The sequence below is a fragment of the Piliocolobus tephrosceles genome, chromosome 13, assembly GCF_002776525.5.
Source record: "Piliocolobus tephrosceles isolate RC106 chromosome 13, ASM277652v3, whole genome shotgun sequence".
Lineage (NCBI taxonomy): Eukaryota > Metazoa > Chordata > Mammalia > Primates > Cercopithecidae > Piliocolobus > Piliocolobus tephrosceles.
In genome coordinates, this window is record NC_045446.1 from 92701395 (window position 1) to 92727473 (window position 26079).

A 26079-nucleotide genomic window follows, 5' to 3' on the forward strand; every position below is an offset into this window, starting at 1 on the left:
CCTTGGTGAATCTGATGATTATGTGTCTTGGGGTTGCTCTTCTTAGGCAGTATCTTTGTAGTGTTCTCTGTATTTCTTGAATTTGAACGTTGGCCTGTCTTACCAGGTTGAGGAAGTTCCCCTGGATAATATCATGAAGTGTGTTTTCCAACTTGATTCCATTCTCCCCATCACTTTCACATACACCAATCAAACATAGATTTGGTCTTTTCACATATCTCATATTTCTTGGAGGCTTTGTTCATTCCTTTTCATTCTTTTTTCTCTAATCTTATCTTCATGTTGTATTTCATTAAGTTGACCTTCAATCTCTGGTATCCTTTCTTCCACTTGATTGATTCAGCTATTGATACTTGTGCATGCCTTGCAAAGTTCTCGTGCTGTGTTTTTCAGCTCCGTCAGGTCATTTATGTTCTTCTCTAAACTGGTTATTCTAGTTAGCAGTTCCTGTAACCTTTTATCAAGGTTCTTAGCTTCCTTGCATTGGGTTGGAACGTGCTTCTTTAGCTTGCAGGAGTTTGTTATTACCCACCTTCTGAAGCCTACTTCTGTCAGTTCTTCAAACTCATTCTCCATCCAGTTTTGTTCCCTTGCTAGCGAGGAGTTATGATCCTTTGGAGGAGAAGAAGCATTCTGGTTTTTGGAATTTTCAGCCTTTTTGTGCTGGCTTTTCCTCATCTTCTTGGATTTATCTACCTTTGGTCTTTGATCTTGGTGACCTTTGGATGGGGTCTTTATGTGGGTGTCCTTTTTGTTGATGTTGATGCTATCGGTTTGTTTGTTAGTTTTTCTTCTGACGTTGAGGGCTCTCTTCTGCAGGTCTGCTGGAGTTTGCTGGAGGTCCACTCCAGACACTGTTTGCCTGGGTATCACCAGCAGAGGCTGCAGAACAGCAAAGATTGCTGTCTGCTCCTTCCTCTGGAAGCTTTGTCACAGAGTAGCACCTGCCAGATACCAGCTGGAGCTCTCCTCTATGAGGTATCTGTTGACCCCTGCTGGGAGATGACTCTCAGTCAGGAGGCATGAAAGTGAGGGACCCACTTAAAGAGGCAGTTTGTCTCTTAGCAGAGCTCAAGCACTGTGCTGGGAGATCTGCTGCTCTCTTCAGAGCTGACAGGCAGGAATGTTTAAGTTTGCTGAAGCTGTGCCCACAGCTGCTCTTTCCCCCAGGTACTCTGTCCCAGGGAGATGAGAGTTTTAATCTGTAAGCCCCTGACTGGGGCTTCTGCCTTTCTTTCAGAGATGCCCTGCCCAGAGAGGAGGAATCTAGAGAGGCAGTCTGGCTACAGTGGCTTTGCCGCGCTGGTTCGCAACCAGTTCAAACTTCCTGGTGGCTTTGTTTACACTGTGAGGGGAAAACAGCCTACTGGAGCCTCAGTAATGGTGGACGCCCCTCCCTGCACCAAGCTTTAGTGTCCCAGGTCAACTTCAGACTACTGTGCTGCAGTGAGAATTTCAAACCAGTGGGTCTTAGCTTGTTGGGCTCTGTGGGGGTGGGATCTGCTGAGAAGACAACTCAGCTGTTTGGCTTCAGCTCGCTTTTCAGAGGAGTGCATGGTTCTGTCTGGCTGGTATAGGCACTTGAGGAATCTCCTGGTCTGTGGTTTACAAAGACCCTGGAAAAGCATAGTATCTGCTCTGGAGTGCACCTTTCCTCATGGCACAGTCCCTCACAGCTTCCCTTGGCTAGGGGAGGGAGTTCCCCAACCCCTTGTGCTTCCCAGGTGAGGCGATGCCCCACCCTGCTTCTGCTCACCCTCCGTGGCCTGCGTCCATTGTCTAACCAGTCCCGGTGATATGAACCGCGTACCTCAGCTGGAAATGCAGAAATCACCCACCTTCTGCATTGGTCTCGCTAGGAGCTGCAGACCAGAGTTATTCTTATTCTGCCATCTTGCCTCTAAGTCTCAGGCCTTCTTTAGAGTTTTGACTTATTTTACTTATTTACTTATTTTCTATAAGGAAATCTGGATTATAACATGTTCCTTTCATTATAGACTTTAGATAATGAGGAATAACCAACACCTTCAAATACATTTACTTTTTATCCAAAGACCTTAAAACTTCACCCTCAGGAAGCCCATGGCTTGGGTTCCAGGACTCAGTTTAATACAGATGGCAGGTAATCAGCTGATTTTTCCCTCTCCTCAAGTACTGGCTTCACTTTGACATGGTATGTTACGGTGCCCTCCAGGGACCCCCACCACCAATTCTGCATATCCTCTGAAGGTCTGTAGCTTGCCAACCCACTTTTAATTTACGTGTAAGCCTAAAATCTTTTTGTTGGGAGATCATTTACAGGGGATTTATAGTAAGGAACTTGGGGATTCTCATGGAATCTAGTCTCAGGACAGCCTTCTTGAGAAATGGAAAGATTACAAGCTCAGTCTGTGTCTTTTTCATTCTCTCCCCCATCCCTCTGCTTTCTCTGTGTTTCTCTCTTTTTCTTACATAGACTTAACCTGAATGTTTGCCATTTTTTCTTTCTGTAGTCCCCTTCAAAGTGATGCTCCCCCTCAGTAACATCAGTCTGTATGTGACTAGGACTTGCTATGGTTCTATTTCTGATTCCAATCCTAGGTCATCTTATGAATTCAATCATGGACATGTGTTCTGGGTCTATCATATCTAATTCTGGGAGAGAGCACCTGACAGGCTCTGCTTTATTCTTGTGTTCATCTCTAATCCACTCAACTAGAGTGACAGTGGTGAGATTGCTGGTACAAGCATTATTGCCTAGGTCTGCCACATCCATGGGGACTTTGGAGGACATGTCTGAGAAGGAAAAACAAATGGGCATGCATAACAAACATATCATTCACAATATTCCAGGCAGTGGGTACAGTGACCTTGAGGGCTGGAGAAAGAAGAGAGCTTGGTACATATAGGGAACTTCAAGTGGTTCAGAATGACTGGAGTGTAGTATTTGCGGTAGGAGATAATAAAAGATTAGATGGAGCAGTAACTAGGGCTGGAATTATGAAGGGCTTTGATACCTGATAAGGAGTTGAAGTAGATAAAAAGTCAGGTTTTCTCTCCCTTCTTGGCTTTTACATCCTATACCATCTATTTGGAAGAGATACCACCCCTCCTTTCCTTGACTTACTAAGCATTTGCCCTTTGGGTCTCAGCTTAAATGTACCTTTTCGAAAATCCTTCCCTGATCTCCCAAGCCTGGTTGGTTGCTATGTGTTTCCCCAGCTCTGTGTTCCTGCACTAAACAGTACTCTTATCCTGTATCCTGCTTGCCTGTTCACTTTTCTGTCTCTCCCACTAAAGTATAAGCAGGAATCTTGTCTGAATATATCTTTTATCTGTAGCACAGTGCCTGGCAATCACAGACATTCTGTAATTGTCCTGTTTAAGGAATGAATACATCAATGAATTAATGAGATGGACACAAATCAAGCAACCTCAAGTATCCCTTTCCTTGCTTAAAGTTAAGCCTGGTCTTGCTTCTTAGTTAGACTGACTGAAGCCCTCTCAGCCTCTAATCCTTGAGGAATGAAGACCCTCCTGCAGATTCTCTGGTCTCAACCTGGGGTCTCTGAATATTTTCCCCAGACACCACTCTCTTCCCCGCTCTTTCCTCTGGAAACTTCATCCCAGAGGGGTGAGAAGGGTCTTAAAAAGGGATTTCCCTGCACAAGCTCTCTTTGCCTGCTGCCATCCATGTAAGACATGACTGCTCCTCCTTGCCTTCTGCCATGATTGTGCCAGATGCCAGCCGGAGCTCTCCTGTATGAGGTGTCACATACACCTGCCCACTTCCTACATGATCAATCTAGATTAGTTTCCTAATGTCATTCTGTATTTTGCCATCTTAATCCTTTCTCTTTTCCAATCACTTCTCCCTCATTTCCTTCCTTGAGAAAGGAAATAAGCTTACACAGTCCTCCACTCATCACCTGCACATCCTAGGAGGATCTATGAAGGGTTCACACTTTTCTGTCCCAAACTTCCGTCTTACCAGCACATCACATGTATAAACATTGGATACATGTATATAAATGTATATATTATAATTCCTACTGTTGACTCTCACAAATATCAACAAGCAGCAACCTATACTTATAAATTAAAGACATGCAATCCATATAGGTTATATAGATGATATATAATTTATGCGATCCTGCTTTATTCCATTAACGATTGTGATGTTGCATTCTAGTACAAAGGAAGAGTGGTAAAATATGAACTTATATTGCAGATGTTTTCTAATTCAATATTGAATTTTTCTATTTTCCAAAGTACTTATCTCTTTCTAATGTATGACATAATGTATTTATTTGCTACTATCTGTCTCTCTTCTTTGAATGCAAGTTCTAAGAAACCAAAAATCTTCTTTTTCACTGATTGATATGGTTTGGCTGTGTTTCCCTGACAAATCTCATCTTGAATTCCCACATGTTATGGAAGGGACCCAGTGGGAGGTAATTGAATCATGGGGGCAGGTCTTTCTTGTGCTATTCTCATGCTAGTGAATAAGTCTCACAAGATCTGATTGTTTTAAAAAGGGGAGTTTCCCTGCACAAGCTCTCTTTGCCTGCTGCCATCCATGTGAGACATGACTGCTCCTCCTAACCTTCTGCCATGATTGTGAGGTCTCCTCAGTCATGTGAAACTGTAAGTCCATTAAACCTCTTTCTTTTGTAAATTGCCCAGTCTTGGGTATGTCTTTATCAGCAGCATGAATACAAACTAATACACTGACTTATCAAAGCTCTTAGAAGTGTGCTTGGCACATAATGAGTGCTTAGTGAATATTGCCAAAAGAATGGATGAATGAAAAAGCAAATTAATATCTCCTAACCTGTCTGCTCTTTATGTATCTCCATATCAGTGGTATAATTCCCAAATTGTGAGCTCCCAAAAGGTAGAAAGCATTTTTGTCCTTTCTTAGCAGAGCAGGATTTTGACCTAAATTTCTGTGAACTATAGTCTCATGGTTATGACTCTTTTCGTAAGTTGATCACTGATTCACAAGGATATAATTTGCACAAGACTGATGTGGGCTCAGAACATTGAGAAGAAGACTACTTCATCTACCTGACAGTCAAAGGGTAACACTTTAAGACTTGAGAGATAATAAATTCAAAGGAAGTTCACACACAGAAAAATTGAAGATTAAATTGTCATTTCAGATAAATTTGTTAGGGATATTGGTTCAATATTCTGCAGCAGATGCATAAAATATTTCTATGTCTTTAAGAATCCATTTGTGGTCTCAGATACCACATGTTGTTACAGGAGTGTAGAGGTCCTACACAGTACTCTTTTGAATCACTCAAGCTTCTCCTGTGGCATAAGATTTTGCAGTGATTTTGTAATGGACATTTCCTAATTGATAAATTATCAGCTATTTTTGAATTATGAAATGGCTACATTACCTAGAAATAGGCCCTTGGGTGCATATGAGATATTTCATTACCAGGCTTAAGATTTATTTTATTAATAGAAAAACAATATAAAATGGTACTTACAGGATCTTATCAAAATTATGAACATTCCACTTCTGAATGCCTGTATTATACATCTATTCCTAGGTCACCTAAACTTACCCCTTTGACTCAACCTGCTACAAAGAACTAACCACTTCCTCTATTCCAGCTGTTTCTCTGTACCAACTCTTGCCCTATTATGTCAGTCAGGCTGTTCTTTGCTATATCTCTTTTGCTGTTAATCATATTTATAGGCTGTATTAGTTCATTCTTATGCTGCTAATAAAGACATACCCAAGACTGGGAAATTTGTAAAGGAAAGAGTTTTAATGGACTCACCATTCCACATGACTGAGGAGGCCTTACAATCATGGCAGAGGGCAAAGGAGGGGCAAAGGCATGTCTTACATGGTGGAAAGCAAGAGGGCATGTGTAAGGGAACTACTCTTTATAAAACCATCAGATCTCATGAGACTTATGCACTGTCATGAGAATAGCATGGGAAAAACTCACCTCCATGATTCAATTACCTCTCACAACATGTGTGGATTATGGGAGATACAATTCAAGTTGAGATTTGGGTGGGGATGCAGCCAAAGTGTATCATTCCACCCCCAACCCCTCCCAAATCTCATGTCCTCACATTTCAAAACCAATCATGCCTTCCCAACAGTCCCCCAAAGTCTTAACTCATTTCAGCATTAACTCAAAAGTCCACAGTCCAAAGTCTCATCTGAGACAGGCAAGTCCCTTCTGCCAAAAGCAAGTTAGTTACTTCCCAGATACAATGGGGGTACCAGGCATTGGGTAAATATGCTTGTTTTAAATGGGAAAAATTGGCCAAAACAAAGGGGCTACAGGCCCTGGAAAGTCCGAAATCCAACAGGGCAGTCATTAAAACTTAAAGTTACAAAATGATCTCCTTTGACTCCATGTCTCACATCCAGGTCATGCTGATGCAAGAGGTGGACTCCACAGCCTTGGGCAGCTCTGCCCGCATGGCTTTGCAGGGTATAGCCCCCATTTTGGCTGCTTTCATGGGCTGGCATTGAGTGTGACTTTTCCAGGTGCGTGGTGCAAGCTGTCATTGGATCTACCGTTCTGGGGTCTGCAAGACAGTGGGCCTCTTCTGACAGCTCCACTAGGCCTCTTCTGACAGCTCCACTAGGCAGTGGCCCAGTGGGGACTCTGTGTGGGTGCTCCAACCCCACATTTCACTTCCACACTGCCCTAGCAGAGTTTCTCCATGAGGGCTCCACCCCTGCAGCAAACTTCTTGCCTGGACATCCAGGCATTTCCATGCATCTTCTGAAATCTAGGCAGAGATTCCCAAATTTCAGTTCTTGACTTCTCTGTACCCACAGGCCCAACACTATGTGGAAGCTGCCAAGGCTTGGGGTTTGCACCCTCTGAAGCAATTGCCTGAGTTGTATGTTGGCCCTTTTTAGCCACAGCTGGAGTGGGACGCAGGGCACCAAGTCCCAAGGCTGTGCACAGCAAAGGGGGGTCCTGGCCCTGGCCCACAAAACCATTTTTCCCTCCTAGGCCTCTGGTCTTGTGATGGGAAGGGCTGCCATGAAGGTCTCTGACATGCCCTGGAGACACTTTCCCCATTGTCTTGGTGATTAACATTTGGCTCCTTGTTTTATGTAAGTTTCTGCAACAGGTTCGAATTTCTCCTCAGAAAAAAAGGTTTTTCTTTCCTATCTCATTGTCAGGATGCAAAGTTTCAAAACTTTGATATTCCATCACCTCTTGAGTGCTTAGCCACTTAGAAATTTATTCCCCTAGATACCTTAAATCATCTCTCTTAAGTTCAAAATTCCACACACCTCTAGGGCAAGGGCAAAATGCCACCAGTCTCTTTGCATAGCAAGAGTGACCTTTACTCCAGTTCCCAACAAGCTCCTTATCTCTCTCTGAGACAACCTCAGCATGGATCTTTTTGTCCAAATCACTGTCAGCATTTTGGTCAAAGCCATTCAACAAGTCCCTAGGAAGTTCCAAACTTCCCACATCTTCCTGTTTTCTGAGCCCTCCAAGTCTCTAGGAAGTTTCAAACTTTCCCACATTTTCATATCTTCTGAGCCCTCCAAGCTGTACCAACCTAGCCTGTTACCCAGTTCCAAAGTCACTTTTCGGGTGTATTTACAGTAGCACCCCTCTCTACTGATACCAATTTACTGTATTAGTCTGTTCTCACACTGCTAATAAAGACATACCCAAGACTGGGTAATTTATAAAGGAAAGAGGTTTGATAGACTCACAGTTCCACATGACTGATGAGGCCTCACAATCATGGCAGAAGGCAAAGGAGGAGCAAAGGCACATGTTACCTGGTGGCAGGCAAGAGAGCATGCATAGGGGAATTGCTCTTTACAAAACCATCAGATCTTGTGAGCCTTACTCACTGTCATGTGAACAACACGGGAAAAACTCACCCCCATGATTCAATTACCTCCCAACAGGTCCTTTCCATGATACATGTGGATTATGGGAGCAACAACTCAAGATGAGATTTGGGTGGGGATACAGCCAAACCATATCACAGGTTAATTCATGTTAACTTAAAGAATAGAGAGGCAGCCAAGTGGATGTAACATAAGCTTGGTGTCAGACAAGATGGATTAGATCTCTGGTTCTGCTATTTACTATCTATATGACCTTGAGGATGTTGTGCAATCTCTCTAAAAATCCCTATATTTGTAAAATAGTTTAATAATATCTTCTTCATAGGTGAGAATTAAATGAGATAGTATATATAAAATATTTGTTTCCCTTCTGTGCTAAGATAGCAATAGTAATATACGTTAGCCTTTCAGTTGGGTTTGCTAATGTCTAAGGGGGCCTTTTCTTGCATGCCTATTAATACTTAGAGTTTTACTTTTATTATAATAATATTCCATTTATTAAAGAGCTAAATCCTAAGTGTTCTTAATATTTTAAGTTCAGCTTTCTAATCTTGTCATTCTGTTTATTAATCTAGTGTATTTGTATAAAAAAGTACAATCATTTTCACTAGCTTTGATTAATATTTATTGATTTGTACAGTAAAAATAATAAATTATCCTTAATCTTTTAAAGCTATTTGAATTCCTAAGTAATATTTTCATCAACACTTCAAATCATAATTACACTTTTAATGTAGCTAATTTTTTCAGATAATGCAAATCTATTATGCAGACTTAAAACCCAACAAGTTAGATACTTCTAAACACTTAAGTAATGCTTAGTAATCTAATAAATCAATCAATTGACTCACTTAACTCAAATTCTCATACACTTTTCAAACATCTTAAAAACAGAAAACATTCAAAATAGCAGTGACTACAAAACATAACACAGCATAATAACATTCCTTTAACAAAAGTCTCACTTGTATTCATTCTCTCTCTATTAAATATGTATTATACATAACATACATTATATATGATCTACATTGTATAAATATGTAATATACATAAATGTTATATAGTATATTTACATTATATATCATATACATTGTATAGTAAGCATTATGTACATTGTGCATAATATACATTATGTACATTATGTATAATATACATTATGCATAATGTAATAGATTTTCATATATTAGATTACATTGTATAATATAATATATTATGTACAATATACATTACATACATATGTATAATATACATTATATAAAATGTACATACATATATTCCTTCCAGAAGTAGCTAACTTGCTCCCAACCAAAGAAAAGATAATTACTATTTTAGGTCCACTACAGCCACTAAAGTTTTACACACAGATTATTATCAGTGATTGTAAATCAAGGCAAAGGATGTTTGTGCAGCTTCCAGAATGATTCTACCCAAATCCCAGGTTAGCAAGTTGGACACTTTCTCATAGTTAAGCCCTGCCAACTTTTTCAATTTTACAGAAAACTGTTTTCACAAGTTATTCCTGCCAGATCTGAGTAGCTTCAGTGCGCTCTTCCCACTGTGCTCCTTCACACAATAGGATCACGGCTAATCTCCGTATTGCTTGATTTGTGATAATAGGCTTCTTAAATGCTTCTGCCATTATAACCCATCTGCTCACTAACTGATGAGATTCTGTACTTTATCTTTTATGTTCTCATTTGTGTCAAACCCATATTTCTGTTGGTTTATTGCTGAGTCCAAACCAGATTCCCAGCTTCTCCTTCCTCCCCTGCCCCCAGTCTAATGTCCCTCCCCCAGTCTAGTGTCACTGCATGATTTTCTGTAAATGCAAACGTACTCCAATAAACCTGCCTGAAGCAAGAGGAATTGAGCCAGCTATCAAATATCATTCTGGGATTCAGCATCAGTCACCATTAGGACTGTTCTTGTCCTGACATGGGCTACATGTCTGGTCCCTGGGGCTTAGCCTCTGGTTGGTGTCAAATTCAGGTGACAGGCTTGTCAGCACAAAAATACATACCTGGAACAAACAAACATTTCTGGAACAAGACTGCTTGGGGAAATTCACGAGTAGCTGGTGTGAAGTTCTCCATTTTTCATTACAATTTAGGACAGCACACAGAAACTTAGCAGGTCTAGATATCAGACTCAAGAGAACCGTGGCCCTTGGGCTGTGGGGATATTAAACTAAAGAACTGTGGAAGAACCAGCCCCAGTGTGGTCATGCGGTATGACACTGCAGAACCCCTAGTTCAGAATGGAGTCACAACTAAAAAGTTAATGCAGCCAGGCTGATTTACTGTCTGGGTTCCTAGACAAAATAAGAACATGATCTTTGAATCTAGAAGGATATGAAATTGGATCCTGGCTATGTACTTACTATGCGATTATGACAATGCTACTGAATTACTCTAAACTTATATTTCTGCATTATTGTGATCAACCACCAGCCTAACAGTTAAGACATGCATAAGAACTATGAATCAGGTCTGATAGCACAGAGAAAATATTTTCCACCTCCTTCTCAGCACAATGTCTCCTAAGAATTATTTGCATCTGTTATTTCGACTTTCTCGCATTCCAGTTTCTCTTTGTAGTAGATGGACAGAGATTGGTGACTCAATGTCTTTCCTTCACCTCACTGTATAACAAAAACATGACTGCAGTGAAATCGACTGATCCTCCTTGCCATGGTGATTGGTCTAGGATGACCATGTGGTAAGGGATGGTCCAAAGAGGAGGACAGTCCAAACTCAGAACTATCCTTTCATGTTTGAAGATGGTGATTTAAGAAGGTGTGTTGCCTGGACACTAAACGACATAGCTGTGTTGCTGCCATGAGGAAGGCTAGCCTCAAGGTAAAACTGACACAAGGACAGAATCAAGATAACAGCAAAGTGATGGAACCAGAACTCTGATGATGCCGAAACTAAAACGTGCCTTAGTGCTGTGCTTTTAAGTAATATGAACCGGAAAATTCCTTATTTTTAAATCAGTTGAGATTTTCTGCTACCTATAGCCAAAAGCACCCTAACTTGCTAACTTTTCTACCAGCTTCAATCAGAATTCAGCTCTGTCACTTCACCAACACTGCTGTTGTAAAGAGCATCAGTGACCCTCATGTTGGAGAATCCAACAAATAGTTTTCCAGCTCCTCTATCTCTGCTCAGTCTTTGAAGATTAGACTTTCCATCCAATATGCAAGTGTGCTTGAGGATATTCATTGTAGCATTGGATATCATAGCAAAATATTAAAAAATAAGCTACTGATACACTGAATACTGTAAATAATCTACTGATGCACACAATTTTATTTGATTTATATTTTACTATTTTTATCTTAAATATATTTTAATTTTAAATATAATACATAAGTATATTCAAATGTTATAAAATTACTTTCTTTTAATATTTACACTTATTTCATATTAATGTTTTTGTTATTTTAACATTTCATTTCTTTGGTTTTTGCATTTATTTAATGTATAAATGTATTTATTCAATCACCAAGAGGGGACTGAATAAGCTACGTAGTTCTTCCTTTGAGCGCAGCTGGTGCAGTAAGCAGGAGCTCACAGAGTCCCGTGGCCGCGGAGGGGCGCCAGACTCCGGGGAAGAGCCAGGGCGAGCTACAACGAATCCGGCTCCGCTGGCGACCTGCCCCCTCTCCTTTCCTCCCTGGTGGGGCTGGCGGTGGATCACCACGGCCTCATCTGGGAGGCGACTCTTCGAATTCAAGATGACCAAGAAAAAACCCTCTTCCTCAAAGGGGAAACAGACTTCAAACGGATGGTCCGAGTTGAATGAATTCTAAAATGGAAACAATATGAAACACATGCACAAGCTTTGGAGGCAAGAACGCTGACCTTAACCTCAGTGAAAACTAAAGCAACAGCAGCAAGAGTCTGCGCGGGGAAAACATCCTTGTGATGCGACTAGCAGACAAGAGGCAGGATATGCGAGGCGCCCTACCCGAATTTAGTACCTCCAGCAAATCTACGGCCCAGCATAGCCGGATCAACAATGGTTGACGGAGTCATCAACTTGTTTTCCTAAAAATGAAAGGTGATCTGGCCCTGACTGAAGAGAAACTGGAAAAAGCCCAAAATAAACAGAGTGCCTGGAAGTTTACGCCTGGTAGGTAAACTCTCCAGTCATATTCTCAGTCAAGGTTTCCCTGACAGTCCCACTACTAGAAAGTCCCTGGGGGGACAGCCAAGTACTCGTTTCTACACCAACACTCAGACTTTTTGAGAGGAAAGAAAAAAAGCTACTTATTATTATTATTATTATTATTATTATTATTATTATTATTATACTTTAAGTTCTAGGGTACATGTGCACAACGTGCAGGTTTGTTACATATATATACATGTGCCATGTTGGTGTGCTGCACCCGTTAACTCGTCATTTACTATATCTCCTAATACTATCCCTCCTTCCTCCCCGCACCCCACGGCAGGCCCTGGTGTGTGATGTTCCCCTTCCTGTGTCCAAGTGTTCTCATTGTTCAATTCCCCCCTATGAGTGAGAACATGTGATGTTTGGTTTGTTCTTGCAATAGTTTGCTGAGAATGATGGTTTCCAGCTTCATCCATGTCCCTACAAATGACATGAACGCATCCTTTTTTATGGCTGCATAGTATTCCATGGTGTATATGTGCCACATTTTCTTAATGCAGTCTATCATTGATGGGCATTTGGGTTGGTTCCAAGTCTTTGCTATTGTGAATAGTTCCGCAGTAAACATACGTGTGTATTCTTATACTCCCCAGCTCCTAATGGCTAATGTGAAACTTACCAATGAACCCTGCACTTCAGTTCTTTCCCTCCCCATCCCTCTTGCTTCAGAGGCCTGGTAGACTTGCACTATCCCAAAGAAGCGGCCACCTCTGAAGAATTCCTCTTTGGGAACATGTAGATAATTGAGAAATACTTCTATTTGAAGAAAATAGAGGGAGAAACAAGGTCCTAAGGCAAATAATGTCTTAGGACAGTTTGGAGAAATGAAAACCTGGAGGCTTTAAATCATGAATTGAACATAAATTTCAGTAAAATGGAAAATGTACTATGCACTACTCTTACCCTTGTTGAGCACAGTGACTTAGAAACTCTAAACGGCAGGTCCTCAAATAACATGGGTTAGTTATGATGTCAAAGAGAAAAAAAAAAAAACAATTTCCAGTCAGGGCCATGGTCTGTGGGGCGTTTTCAAGTTCTCCCTGTGTCTGTGCGGATTTTCTCTGGGTACTTGGTTTCCTCCCACATCCCACAGCTGTGCACGTGAGGCTCACATGGTCGCAGTCTGGCGGGTGTGAGTGGGTGTGAGCGTGCCATGTGACGATGGAACGGAGTCCTATCCAGGGCTGGCCTGAGCTGCCAGGATGGGCTCCAGCCACTCGACACTCTGACCTGGAACAAGAGGGTAAATAATTATCTTACTTGTTTTTTTATTAATTTTTCTTAAATGTATGCATAAGTCACATTTATTTCAATGTTTACTTTGTTTTTTGTTTGAGATGGAGTCTCACTTTGTCACCTAGGCTGGAGTGCAGTGGTGCGATCTCGGCTCACTGCAGCCTCTGCCTCCCTGGTTCAAGTGATTTTCCTGCCTCAGCCTCCTGAGTAGCTGGGATTACAGGTATATGCCACCACGTCTTGCTAATTTTTGTGTCTTTAGTAGAGACAGGGTTTCACCATGTTGGCCAGGCTTGTCTTGAACTCCTGACCTCAAGTGATCTGCCCGTCTTGGCCTCCCGAAGTGCTGAGATTACAGGTGTCAGCCACCATGCTGGGCCTATAGTGTTTACTATTTAGAAGTGTTTTGGTCTTTATTTAGAAGTTTGGTGATGTTTTTGTGACTTAGAAATATGTCATAGAAATTTAACTCTTCTTTATATCAATTAGCCTATGGGAAAAATGGTTTCCTTACGCATCCCTTTGCTTAAAATCATAGTTTCCAAGAACTTATCCAGACGTTAAATGAGGACTTCTCAACATATTGGTTTTGCCAGTAAGACTGTGGACTTCATCATTGTTGAACTGCTGGGTCAAAGCTCAAATGAGGCAAATTTTTCCTTTAAAGGGATTATTTGCTAAAAACCAACCTTAAATAGTCACAGAAAATCAAATATTAGTTGTCAGTATAAGTAGTTCATATATTTAACCATTTAGTTTGAGGCTCTATATTACTTGATTCCTTTTTATTGATACATAATAACTGTACATATTTATGGGAATTGCTGAGTCTTGAATGAATGTGGTTTTAATATTTGCCTTTGAATGGTTGTAAATACTGTAGATAATCTTACTGAGAACTGAGCAAACATGAAGATGTGGTATCAAACTTCAGGTTTAAGCTGTTTGAAGCATTATAAACGTTCATTTCACAACCAGATTGCTTAAGAATGTTGGCTGTGGTGAGACTCACTGGGTTATTTTTTTCAGGAGTGAACTTTATTAAATCCCCATTCCATTCAGCAGGCATGTGCTAAAAGAGCATTGTCATTGGTGTCAATGGACAAATGTGTTTTTTCATTGTACTTGGGCCTTTTGTATTGTATTCTTGATAGTAAGTGCACCTAAAGAAAAAAAAAAGATTGAATAAAGCAATTCTACATGTACTAATGTGGAATAGCTGCCAAGATATGTTAAGTGAAAGAAATCAAAGAGCAAGACAGTGTAACTTTGCATGGTAGCATTTTTATTTTGAAAGATTATATTAACGCTTGGCATGCATAAGATAGCTCTGGAAGGATTCAAGAAAGATCTGCTTGGTTACCTCTGAGAAAAGGAGTTAGATGTTGGAAACACGGGTGGGAGGAAAATTGTTTATATTGCATAATGTCTTTTAACTTTTGGAGTTCGTGTTGTGGCTAAGGTATTACCTATTAGAAATAAATAAAATTAGGTAATTTTAAAAATAAAGAAATGCTGTAAATTTTGGCCAAATGTTGCTATTCATTAGTTTTATCTTAAACTCTCTGCATATGATCTCTCCCATACTTTTGGCTTTAAGAATAACCTCAATGTTGAAACCTTCCATATACATATATGTTTCACATATATCTGTGTATATATGTATATACACATATATACATATGTACAATATATACATATATATACACATAGATACATATATATGTATATACATATATACACACACATATATATATATCATTTGTTTTGCATTTCAGATGCCTTTAGCTCATGGGTGCTTGAATTTCTCTAACATATTTCAAAAATGGGCAAACAAAAAATTCATCCCAACTCTTGCCCTTCTTTCACAAATCTTCTTCTCTCCAAGTGTTTCCCCGTCTCAGTAAATGCCGTCACCATCAGCTCTTATGCTCAAGCAAGCTACCTAGGAATTACTCTGAACATTTCCTTTTCTATCAAACTGCATATCTAATCCATCACCGAGTCCTGTTATCTATCTCATATCTATATATTCTACTCTCATCCCTAACTCTCCAGTGTGCCCATGTGGTCCAAGCCATCATCTCCTCATTTAGTCTCCACACCTCCTTTCAAAACATTCTTCAATGCCATTCCCTCAAAAGTTCTTCTAAAACTGTCTGGTTCAAAGTAGATCCTCCTATTATTTTTTCCCTTTATAACTCTTATGAAATTTACAATTGCATATTTATATTTGTGGTTATCTGCATGTATTCCTTCTGCTGGATTAAATCTCAATGAGGGCAGGGGGCTGTGTCCATTATTTTCAGATTCTTACGCCTGCAACCTAGCATAATGCCTGGCACATGGAATGTGATTTGTAAATTACTTTCAGATGAATGGATAAGTTAAAAAGGGAATGAGCTCTTATCATGTACCAGACATTGTTCTAGAGATATTAGTTATGGATGATAAACCAATGTTAGAATCGTCATTTGCTAATGGGCATTTACCTCCAGGCACAGGCAGATACAAAATGCATACAAGAGTATATTTTAACGTGTGAATAGGGTAGATATGAGGAAGTTTGCTTGCTAGGTCAGAGGAGGGACCTGCACTGAGGGAATTTATAAGTAAAAGGAAAAGATCAAAAACAAGTTTGATTTCCTCATCCTGTAAAACGAGGTGTGCAAATGAGGCAATTTGCTCTGAGTACAGGATTCCCTTCACAGTTTTTCCTAGAGCCTACTCTACAATGTCATGATCCCTCTTGATTTTTTGCCTTAGGTATGTCAGGACACATCAAATGTCGAGGTGGTAGAAATAAGCATCCCGTTTGCAGGGTTCATGAGGAGGGCAAGTTGTAGATTCTCTGCAGTTCTGGAACCCATTGTGAACCCCAAGCCGTGGAGACGCTAGTCTACTGACTGATCATGCTCAGCCCATAATGTGCCCAAATTGTGAGAACAACTTGCCCTTGAGACAAACACAACAATAAGATAAAATAACTGGCAAATCATCTTTATTAAATAAGCAAATAGTCTAGATAGATACAGTCACTTGTCTGTTGCACATGGCTGCTTCCCCTTCTCTTGGGAAAGATCACTCCACATGACAAGGTGCTAGGTAAGCAGCAGCCCATTTGAATGCCCTGTAATAATGTAAAGATGACCGGCAAGATACAGAGTTCACGCTCAAGTTCCCTTGAGTATGACTTGAGTCACAGCACAGGCAGGAGAAAACAAACCCATTTCAATTCACAGAGACTTAGGTGAAGAATTATCAGCTTCATTTAAAGTTCCCATATTGTGCCTTCTACATTATCTCTCTCAACAATTAAGCCAGCTGTTACTCTTGAAAGTGTGTGTCACTTTCTTTGCATTTGGGTCAAACTCCAACTGTGAAGATCCAGTGAAGAAATAAAAAAATCCTTCAAATACAGACAAGGGAAATAGTAAGTTATTTTTTCCAAATAAAGACATTTGACAATATACAAAACTCAGAGTAATAGAGAACTAAAAATAGAAAGTGTTTATAGAGTTTTACTTTACGTCAGGGACTATGCCAAGCTTGTTACATGAATTTATTTTCATTTATTTCTGCAACAACCCTATGAGATTGTATGTCTAACTCCATTTACAGGTTGAGCAAGTTGAGGTTTAGACAGATTCCGATGCTTGCTCAAAGTTACTCAGCAAGGAAGGATGGAGCCAGCACTCCATGCCAGCTCTCTCTAACAACAAAGCCAGGTTACAGGTTACAGGGTTATTCTGCTTTTGATCAGATAAATTCTCCACTTGCTTGGAAACTCTAATCACCTATTTCTTTCTTCCCAAGAAATCCTCCTCCTTTTTTCCTGCATTGCAGCCTAGGAAGCATAGCAACTATTTAAAAACACCAGAGAACCCTTTAGTACTCTGCAAACATGGTGATCAGGTTACCTTTCAATAGAGATCATCAGCCTCCACTTACTTACCTTGAGTAGAAAAAAAAAAAAATATATATATATATATATATATATATGTATTTGTTTTTAAACTCTGGGCACATGGAAATGTAAGTATTTGCAAATGACTGGCATGGGCAATGACTGACAACTCAGGAAAGACAGAAAAAAATCTCCCTGGGAATTAGCAGCAGCAATAAGATGGTGTGGAGGAGAAGGTCAGCTAACCAATATTAAATCTGGCCACACCACTTGATGGGATTTTTATGCTAACATGGTAATCTGAAATTCAAGCTTGACTTCACATGTTAGCTCGAGATGTGAATAAGTGACACTCGAGCACTTTGATTTTATATGCACGGTTTTATATGCATGTATAAGATAAAGTAGCAAGATTTGTTAATTATCTTTATGGTTCCAAACAAGTTATTTTGTGAAGTAGTTCTTTAATGAGTACAAATGTAGGCAAATCAAAATTTTGGAGAGGGAACTCGTCTTAAAAAACACTTGTTACTAAAAAGTTTCAATGCTCCTCTTTGTCTCTGATATCATAGAATGTTTCAAGTGCTCCAATACACTAAGTAATACAGTAAGTATCCTCTTACCAAATTCTTCAAAAACAGCATCAATCTTTGAGTCAATTCCCGGAAAGTCTTCAGCTATTTGCTTGGGAAAGCCTGGCTCCATGGAATTTCTCTTCTCATCAAATCTGTACCGAGTAAAAGAAACAGCTCAGCGTTGCATAGAGGCCATGTTACCAAACATCTTAGATCATGTTAGGTTTAATGTGGAATTTTACTAAACTTTGCAAGTACTGCAAATAAACGCTAAGCATATTTGGGACTATAGAAATATGTGACTTTAATGGTACTGCAAAGAGTTCTTGAAGCCATATCTCCATCCAGAACGGGGGCAGCATCCTGCTGTATGTAGCATATGCTGTTTGTCATCATATTTCTTAAGCCTGGACAGAAAGAATCTTAATCATCTTTTTGTCACACAGACATGAAAGTGTGAACATATATATAAAGTGAATTGAATCAACATCTAAAATGCAATTTTAATTCCCTACCACAATTGGCCCATGTATACCTGCCCTCCCCACCCTGCACATCTAAGTCTTCTATAGTGGCCTCCGGGGAAAAGGAATTAGGATTAGAAGCAAAGCACAGTAAGTGTGTTTTTAGCCCATTGCCTGGATGTCAGATGGTCAGCCTCGATGTCTCAAAGTCTGGGCAAATGACCCAGGAATCAACCTGTCTGCGAGTGCTGGGTTGTATCCATAAACTGGACTGCTATTGCTTATCATCTCTTAAATGTGCCATCATTATCAGGCAGAGGTAACAAATGGGTGAGGTTAGAGGTAGCCCTTGGATATCATATAGTAGTGTTAGGAAGACAAGACAATAGCACCATGAGACAGTAACAAACACAGTGAGACAGTGAGCCAAACTATAAGACAATGAGAAGGAAATGCTAAATGGTGGTGTGGATTCTCAGAACATTTTCCCAACGGGTCTAAAGTCCACGAGGGAAAGCTGCATGGAGGTGATGAGACTTGAGCCAGGACTTGAAGGATGGGCAGGATTTGAATAGGTTGAGGAGAGAAGAGGGGGCTCCAGGCAGTTGGGGCAACAGCACTAAGGGAAGTAGCAGCCAACTGCATTTGGGACTCAAAGCAGGAGAGCTTAAGGTGCTGCTGTTTTAAAATAAGAACTTTCCCACAGTTGTCTGAAGTCCATCCTTCCTACTAAGAGAGAAGCAGGCCTAAGGTTGGGCTGGGGGATTTCCTTAGAAAAAGAAACTAATTTCACTAATTAGGCTCCATGCAAAGTCATTTCTTTTGCATCTCACCTCCAGTATTTGTCCTCTACAAAGAAATATGTTTTCTTCTTTTCCTTATCAGAAAGGGCTGCATCGATTTTCCTTATGGTTGGAGGGAAACCTAGGGTGTGGAGGCCTTTTGGGTATCCAGCTTGTACCTCATTTCCTCTGATGGCCCAGAACTGATTTCCTGTTAAATATAAATAATTCAGAGTCATATTGAATTGTAACAGTTAAGCCCTTTAGCTTTAGAAATACACTTTAGCATCTTTGATTGTCATGGTAAAGAAGTAGCCCAAATTTTAGATTTAGTCACCAGCTCATAGTGGGCTATTCACAAAAATTTGCAGACTGAATGAATAAACCAAGGTCAAATGAGAGAATTTACAACTCTGGGTAATTTATCTTCCTGTCTTTATTTTTATCATCTATAAAATATAAATACAATCATATCAGCCCTGATTATTTCTTCATTACCTTTGACTACTATACTAGCCAGTACTTGATGTAGTAGGGAAAAGGAAAGTATTGTTCAATTTCTTACGAGAGGGTTTATTTTAGCAAGTTAAACAAATGATGATGTAATAATTACCTTTAAAAATGAAAACAAGATCCTTGCTAGTAACTTCATATGCGGCATCCACGCCTGAAGGAAGAGACGGCCAAAATGAGGAGATCAAATACAATTCAGGCTCAAGCTTCCTGAGGGATTTGCGCCAAAAGTGCCTAAAATATATGTAAAAAGAAATGTAAATTGAAAAACAGTCTTTCATCTTTAGAATATTTTCCTCACCATCTTGCCTCACGTGACTTCCCCCATTCTTTCATATTCTAGGTTGGATGACAGATAGAAATCAGGTATATTGCCATTAGAAAATTTCTTTCCTTTTTCTTCAGAAGACTGCAGTGAGTCTCCTGTCATAGGTTTCCAGAGTGATGTCTTCTATGAAAGAAAAATTATTCTATCATGCAAATGAATTAGCCCAGCATAAGCTTTAACTACCTGCAATGTGTGCAATACAGTGCATATGCTATACCCCCTTCCAAAAGCTGGGCAGTGTGTATATACGTGTATGTGCTGTATAAATATATTCTTATATACGCGTAGAAAGATTCTGGAAGGATGCACAAAAAGTCTTGACTCTGGATGAATATACGGGGAACTGGGAATTAAAGTTTTTAATTTTCTTCTCATTTATGCTGTTTGAACGTTTGTCATATGCGTATTGATCCATCAGTAGGTAAATTACTTGATTACATGTAATGTTGATCCTGATGTCATTTTTAAAGGAAGTAAAAATAAAAGTATTATTCTAGAGATCTACTCATGCCTTTTGAAAAGTAACCATGACTTAAAACATTTGGAAATAGCAATTAGAAGACAGGAACCAGATCAGCCTGAGCCTTCAAAAATGAACCTGGCAATTTTAGGAAAATGTGGGAAAAGGCAGCACCAGATCTAAATGATTCCAAGCTCAGAAGAAACGTTTTTGTTTTAAATGTTTAAAAATCTCTCTCAAGTTTCTGTGTCTTTTCCTTTCTAAGCATTGTAGACTAAAATGATAGGAAAATATAATTTTTCAGTCTGACCTGTCTTTAAAGAACAGGATTTCTCCCCTCAGAGTGCTGATGGCATCAAAGGACAAGGCAGGATCGCACGTGGCTGGCATCCCAGGTGCTGGAGGGACAGGTTCCGTGGGTACCAGGGGGGTCTCAGGGGATCCAGGGGGAGGTCCTAAAGGGAACATTAGGGGAAATGTGATACGTTTCAATATATGCCCGTTTGTGTGCTTTTCAAACATTCTCACAGTGCTTTCAGCTAAATGTAGCATTTGACAGCTCTTCTGAAGACCATCGTTGCAAAACCACAATGGCTAATTTTCCCAGCCTCACTCACCATAGAGGGACTGAATGCCATTTATATCATCTTGAGACAGGCGGAACCGAGTCAGGTCTGTGAATGAGTGGTAGAGTGGGTACATCAAAGCTTCAGTGTTGGCTGAGTGAAAGAGACCCAGGGAGTGGCCAAGTTCATGAGCAGCAACGAGGAATAAATTGATCCCTATTTAAGAAATCAAAAACAATAGTTACTTATTTTTTTTTAAATACATGTACATTACAGAGGTCTGCTGTGCATTGTATTGGTTTTTGCTTCTTGGAACCACACAGGGCTTTTTACACCTTGTTTGTTGGTTAACTGAACAATTAACTAATTACACACTTAATGGAAAGCTAAGTGTATTTTAAAACTCATACCTGAAATCAGTCTTTGAGATTGATTTCCCAGTTACATCCACTTGCCCCCCACACTCCAGAACCCACCCCCAGCCTCACGAGCATGTTAACTCCAGAAGAACCAGGTCACTTTTCTTGTACTCAGGAATGGAATGAACCCATTTGTTTAGCATGTCAAATATTTACCTTCATTTGTCAATGCAAAGCTAAACACTGTTTTAATATATTTACATTTGCCATTTGCAGTCTCAGTTAAAGGAAACTATATTCATCTTAATTCATGATGTCTCAGTCTCATCATCATGAAGTACATATTGACACTAAAAACATGAATAATGATAAATGTCATAGAATTTGCAAAATTGGTTTAAAACACAGTACGCCCACTCGTGTCTAACATTTGTCACAAAACAGATTTAGAATACATAAACACTGGTTTTATTCAAAATTTTTTCCTTCTTTTTTTTTTTTTTTTTTTGAGACAGAGTTTGCACTCCAGGCTGGAGTGCAGGGGCGCCATCTCGGGTCACTGCAAGCTCCGCCTCCCGGGTTCACGCTGTTCTCCTGCCTCAGCCTCCCAAGTTGTTGGGACTACAGGCGCCCGTCAGCATGCCTGGCTAATTTTTTGTATTTTTAGTGGAGATGGAGTTTCACTGTGTTAGCCAGGATGGTCTTGATCTCCTGACCTCGTGATCCACCCACCTCGGCCTCCCAAAGTGCTGGGATTACAGGTGTGAGCCACCGTGCCCGGTCTTCCTTCATATTTTTAAAAACACCCATAATGCTAAAATTAGGAGGCACTGGGTAATTATGATCAATATAGTAAGTAAATCTACATTACTTTTGCTGGTATTACTTGTGTAACTTGTAATGCTAGGAACAATCTCATTTGAGAGTTTGCAGAAAGGTTTCTTTACAAGAATTCGTTAACCAAATCAAGAATTTTATCCAGGACTAAACTCACATTTGTACATCCTACAGAGGTTTACATTTTCATTATAAATCCCAGCTAAACCTCAGACATAGTATTGTTTTTCTATGTTTTTAGAAGCAGTGTTAATTGTTTTAGCTGGTTTTTTTGGAAAACTTTGGATGTCATTCCTCAAAATATACAGTTACGAACTGAGAAACATTCTTCTACCTAAACAGTTCGAACGTTGTATTTGGGAGTTGGTCTTTTCCTTCAGAACGAGCCCATAAAAATTCTTTTAACCTAAAAGTACTAAAATAATGCCTCGGCCAGAAAAAAAAAAAAAAGAGGATCTCAGTTTCTGAAATTTAATTCTGACTTCTGGTTTGAAGAGTAAAGAAGTAAATGGAGGAAATTACATAAGCAACATCAAGAGCACATTTTAGTGTAGATTCAGAGCAATATGCTATTCCTTGAATGTTTGCATTTTGATAAGATAAATTTTTCTTAATAATGGTTACCCCTAGATCACAAAGATCCACAGTCATTAAAGAAATACTTAATGATATTTCCTACATTATGCTTACCAATGTAGGAAAACTGTTAAAGCATCTGAAAATATTTTCAATAATAATTAAAACAAAAATATATTCTGCTGATCTCTGATCCAGTGGAAAATCCAGAACATCTCGTTTCTTGAGCTTTCTTGGTTATTAAGAGGTTTCTACATATAAAAAAATTAATGCCAAAATCATTCTGAGAGATGTGTAACTAACCTGTTGTATCTTTTGTCCATTGTTCATCATCATCAAAGTGGGCATCTCCATTAATCCCTGGCCCGGGGGCATAGGCATGAGCCAAAACATTTCCAGGTCCATCAAAAGGGTAAAAGTCTCCATGTTCTAGTAGGAAAAAAAAAATATTGGAAAGATAGGTAATGAGGATCCCTTTTGGGCCTTTTCCAGTATAACAACAATGGATAGATGAATGGATACATTTTGTTTTGTTTTGTTTTATTTTGTGTTTTGCGTTTTTTGTTTTGTTTTGTTTTGATTTTTTTTTTTTTTTTAATACCTCTGACTGCGAAAGAGATCATTATATCAGCCTCTCCTTCATACAGCCTGGAGAATGTGAGTGGAGTCACCTCTTCCCAGACTTTCACAGCTTTCTCAATGGCAGAATCAATAGCATCTTTTGGCAAATCTCGTGTATAATTCACAATCCTGTAGGAGAAAAATTGAAGAGGATACTATTTTCTCCTATGACATAGTTTATAAAATTCTAATCTCATGTGAAAACCTCTCTGAACCATTACCTGTATGTAAGGTGGGTTTTCCTCCACTTCGGGATGCCAGGAAACGTTGTGAAGTGTCCAACGTCAGGAACTCCACACCTGGGCTTGCGCATCACCTCCAGAGTGTCAGAGTCCAGCTTCCCCGTCACCTCCAACCCAAGGAACTTCTGCATTTCTCGGATTTTTTTAACAACAGGACCACTGTCCTTTCTTCTAACAAACTGTTTCACATCTTTTTCAAGGTCGTAGTAGTTTTCTAGATATTGCTAACAGAGTAAGTATAGTTTTTAGGTCATTCTTACAATTTTTACTATAACTATCTATTTATAGTAAGTTTTGCAGTTGTTCACTTTTCTTAATCTATTTGGAGTATTTCTCTAGTTTGCTGAAATAATACCAAATTTTATAATATGATACTAGCAACATAAATATTTAGCTAAAATTATGTTGCATTAAAAAAAAACCTGAAGATGTTCCAAAGTAAGATACGGTTCATCCACTCTCCACTTGTTATTCATGTGCCTTAAGCCCCAGTGCTGCTACTGCTATGGTGGTGTGTGATCTTAAGAAAACACCTAACCTTTCTGGCCTTAGTTTCTTCCTACGTAAGAGGAGAAGCCCAAATGGTGTGATAATGAGACCCTTTCCACTTCCAACACTCTATAACTCTCTATTCTTGACCTGTTCCTACACAGTAAGCCTAAGCATTCTATGTGGGTTTTAAGACACACAGAATGGTTTGAGCTTACTGTGGCAGTTCCTCACCTGGCCAGTTCAGTTAGTGTTAATTACCTGAACAAAGTTCATGCTGGTGTCCTCATCCCTTGCAGCTCCATTCAACGGATAGGCTGAGCAAACTGCCACACACAGCAACAGTAGGATTGGAAGACTCTTCATTTTCACTGGCTTTACTTCGCTCTATGTTGTCTCTATGCCTTGCTTTCTTGCCTGCCTCCGTGCAGGTCCACCCTCGGGAGCCCAGCTTTTAAAGAGTGACAGTGTTTGTTTGGATCACCCGCAGCTTGACTCATCCTTGCTTTCATCCAAATGGCAGCAGGACCATTTCCAAAAATTTCAAATTCCAAGTGGAATGATACAACCTACTTTACTAATTTCTCTTAGCCTTCCCAATTTTGCAAGGCAACATAATGATTAATCTCCAGGAAGTGCTTCCTGTCTTGGTAGAGGAGAAAACTGAAGCATTTTTTTTCCTCTGGAAAAATTGACTGGAGTTCTCTAGAAAATTTATGTTTGTGTTTTTGAGAGAAGAAGTAGGCTGACTTGGTAAAAGTCAGAATTGTGCCGAACTTCTAAAAGGAGTTTTAAGAAAGACATTATAAAAGCAAAGAAAAGATGTAAGTGGAAAGTGTACATATATAGCTATAGTCTATACTATATACAGTTATACTCAAAACATAGAAGATAGTATCTAGAAGAAATTTAGAAGGGGTGATTTTTTTTTTTTTTAAACTGATTTGTAACGGCTGTTATTGATTGTAACTGGATTTGCTGGTTCTTGAGGAGGAAAATCTCATGGGCAGAATAGAACAAAGAGGGTCTGTGAAAAAGAAGGAAGTATATTCCCTTTGGGTGGTTTTAATTCTGTACCCAATTTATTAAAGGGTGATGGGCCCATGTAGCTGCTCCATAAATAGTTGTAGAATTGAAATGAGTTACATTGCTCACTGGACTGAAATTCTCTCTGTCCTTGTCTTCTACACGTGTCTTATTCTCTTTCAATCTTTTCCCCTCCTCCCTAAATTCAAATTAGCAAATGCTTTGAAGTTGAAGAACAGAATCCATTCTAAATTCTCTCCTCATGCTCTTCTGTTTTCTTCCTTTCTTTCTTTTCTGTTTCTTTGTCAAGTAAAGTGTTTCTCACATTATTGGTGTATAATAAATGCTTGAATGCAAGACTCTAAACATATTCAGAGGAAGACATTTTGTAAAATTTTCGTAGTCCTTTTGCCACCTGCCACCATCCATCTCCCCAACACGTCCCTGATCACCACATTTTGTTTGTTCTTTCTTTCTTTGCTGACTTGCTTATTAGTTTGCTAAAGGGAAGAGCATCTTGGGAGTAAGAATTCAGTAGAATGATGGATACAAATGTGCATTTATTAGACCTTTAATAAGTGCCCATTTTTCTTCCTCTCATTTACATCTCTTTTGCATTTTCTTCTTTGCTTTATTTTTTGTGTGTTTCTTAATAAACATTGGAGAGATTTTACCCAACAAATTTAAAGGATTTCTCTGTGGTATTAAGATCCCTATGACTGAAGATGCCCACATAGGTGATAGCCTACTTGGGAGGGGGCTATACATCACACTTAAGGCTTCATTTTTAGACTAGATTCTGTCTAAAGATTTTTCAAATTTTATTTGAAAAATAGAGACAGAGGTCTCACTATGTTGCCCAGGCTGGTTTTGAACTCTGGGCTCAAGTGATTCTCCTGTCTCAACTTCTCAAAGTGCTAGGATTACAGACATGGGTCACTGCACCTGGCCTAAAGACATTTTAAAACTAATATCCTATGGTTCTCTATTCCTTTGAGGGGGGAAAAACAACAACAACAACAAAAAACATGTCTTGTCCTGACTGAAATAAAGGGAAAGTATTT

At 39.5% G+C, this 26079-nt stretch overlaps 1 protein-coding gene across 1 annotated transcript; it reads right to left on the reverse strand.

Moving 5' to 3' along the window:
• Positions 1-16254: 16254 nt before the first annotated feature.
• On the reverse strand, positions 16255-24417 carry MMP3 (matrix metallopeptidase 3). Its single transcript, XM_023208133.3, has 10 exons — positions 24251-24417; positions 23480-23724; positions 23239-23387; positions 22941-23066; positions 20917-21081; positions 20610-20754; positions 19612-19745; positions 19050-19209; positions 17801-17904; positions 16255-16679 (listed from the first exon to the last, which is right to left on the reverse strand). Exons 1-10 carry the CDS (start codon positions 24353-24355, stop codon positions 16579-16581), a joined length of 1434 nt encoding a protein of 477 aa, XP_023063901.2. The 5' UTR covers positions 24356-24417; the 3' UTR covers positions 16255-16578.
• Positions 24418-26079: the final 1662 nt, after the last annotated feature.